This window comes from Carlito syrichta, unplaced genomic scaffold, assembly GCF_000164805.1.
Source record: "Carlito syrichta isolate Samal-C Ts95f unplaced genomic scaffold, Tarsius_syrichta-2.0.1 Scaffold308101, whole genome shotgun sequence".
In the NCBI taxonomy this organism is placed as follows: Eukaryota; Metazoa; Chordata; class Mammalia; order Primates; family Tarsiidae; genus Carlito; species Carlito syrichta.
The window spans coordinates 378,726-380,226 of NW_007252197.1; the positions used below are offsets into that span (position 1 = coordinate 378,726).

Sequence of the window (1,501 nt, forward strand, 5' to 3'; positions counted from 1 at the left end):
TCATCCTCAGAAACGGATTCTGGGGTAGGGGGAGAAGCCAGCCCCACCCGAGCATGAGCCCCAGCTCGTGTGCCACCTCCCTGGGCCTCAGTTTCTCCATCTGTGGGCTGGGCACGTATCTCTGAGGGATTCCAAGATGAGGTGGGAGGCAACAGCTCAAGGCAAGCCGTGCAGGGGGCTCTGCTGGGGGGCAGGGCTGACCCCTCCGCGCTTTCAGTCTGCAACGACGAGAACCCGTGTGAGGGCATGAGCCGGCACGCCACCTTCGAGAACTTCGGCATGGCCTTCCTCACGCTCTTCCAGGTCTCCACGGGCGACAACTGGAACGGGATCATGAAGGTACTTGGAGTTGGGCCGGGGAGGGAGAAATCAGGGGGGCTCCCAGACAAGCGAGGGTGCTGGGCTTGCTGGTGAGAGCTCCCAGGGCCCTCAGGGTGTGCAGGACACAGAGACATGGAGGGACCTGCCTGGGACCACCCCTACCCACAGCATAGTGAGGGGGAGCCAGGCCGGAACTTGCTTTCTGTCCAGCATCGTTTGGTCCCCCAGTGCTGCCCTGGGATCAGTGCTCAGATTCCAGAGGAGCCAGGACCGTGGCCCAGGGCCAGACCCCGGGGCATAGGCTGCACTGACCACCCAGCAGAGGCTTCCCAGTCCTGGCCCACAGCCTGGGCTGGGCAAGGAAGCCAGGGACTTGAGGAGGATAGTGGAGTGGCCTCCACTCGAGGCCCTTGGGGTGGAGGTGGGCGGCGGTGGCCCATTGGGCCTCCCATCCTTGTGTCGCCATAATGCGAGTAGCCCCCAACAACCGGGCGGGAAGCCGAGGAGTCTGGGAGAGGCAGGTCCCTCACCTCAGCTTTGTGGCAGGAGGGGGTGGTAGAGGCTTCCTTGGCTTTGCTGGGTTGGGGGCTGAGCTGGGACCAAGGCAGAAAGCAAAAACAGGGAGGGCCCTGGTCCAGACAGTCCGGCCATGGGGCTCGCCCTCCCTGGGGCCTGGCCAGGGCCTCTGCAGAAGCTGGGTGCTTCTCCTGTGGCCTGACCGTTGTCCCGGGAGGTGGGGCCGGCCTGGTAGGGGTGATGGGGCTACAGCAGGAGAGGAGAGTACACACGGTCCTTGGGGGCCTCATGGAGGCCGAGGCAGGCTCCTCTCTCCTTGGCCTCTGTGAAGTGAGGCCGTCCTCACCGCTTCCCTTTCCCAGGACACGCTGCGGGACTGCACCCACGACGAGCGCAGCTGCCTGAGCAGCCTGCAGTTCGTGTCGCCGCTGTACTTTGTCAGCTTTGTGCTCACCGCGCAGTTCGTGCTCATCAACGTGGTGGTGGCCGTGCTCATGAAACACCTGGACGACAGCAACAAGGAGGCTCAGGAGGACGCTGAGATGGACGCAGAGATCGAGCTCGAGATGGCCCACGGCCTGGGCCCCAGCCCGCGGCTGCCCGCCGGCTCCCCAAGCGCCCTTGGCCGCGGGCCAGGTGGGGCGGGCAGCGCAGGCGACGTGGA

At 65.3% G+C, this 1,501-nt stretch overlaps 1 protein-coding gene across 1 annotated transcript in view; it reads left to right on the forward strand.

The window, feature by feature from the left end:
- CACNA1I (calcium voltage-gated channel subunit alpha1 I) overlaps positions 1-1,501 on the forward strand; it is a 104,983-nt gene that overhangs the window by 96,292 nt on the left and 7,190 nt on the right. The window contains exons 29-30 of the mRNA XM_021715980.1: positions 195-339; positions 1,200-1,496. Coding sequence (XP_021571655.1) covers positions 195-339; positions 1,200-1,496 — 442 coding nt within the window. The remainder of the gene's footprint in view (positions 1-194; positions 340-1,199; positions 1,497-1,501) is intronic.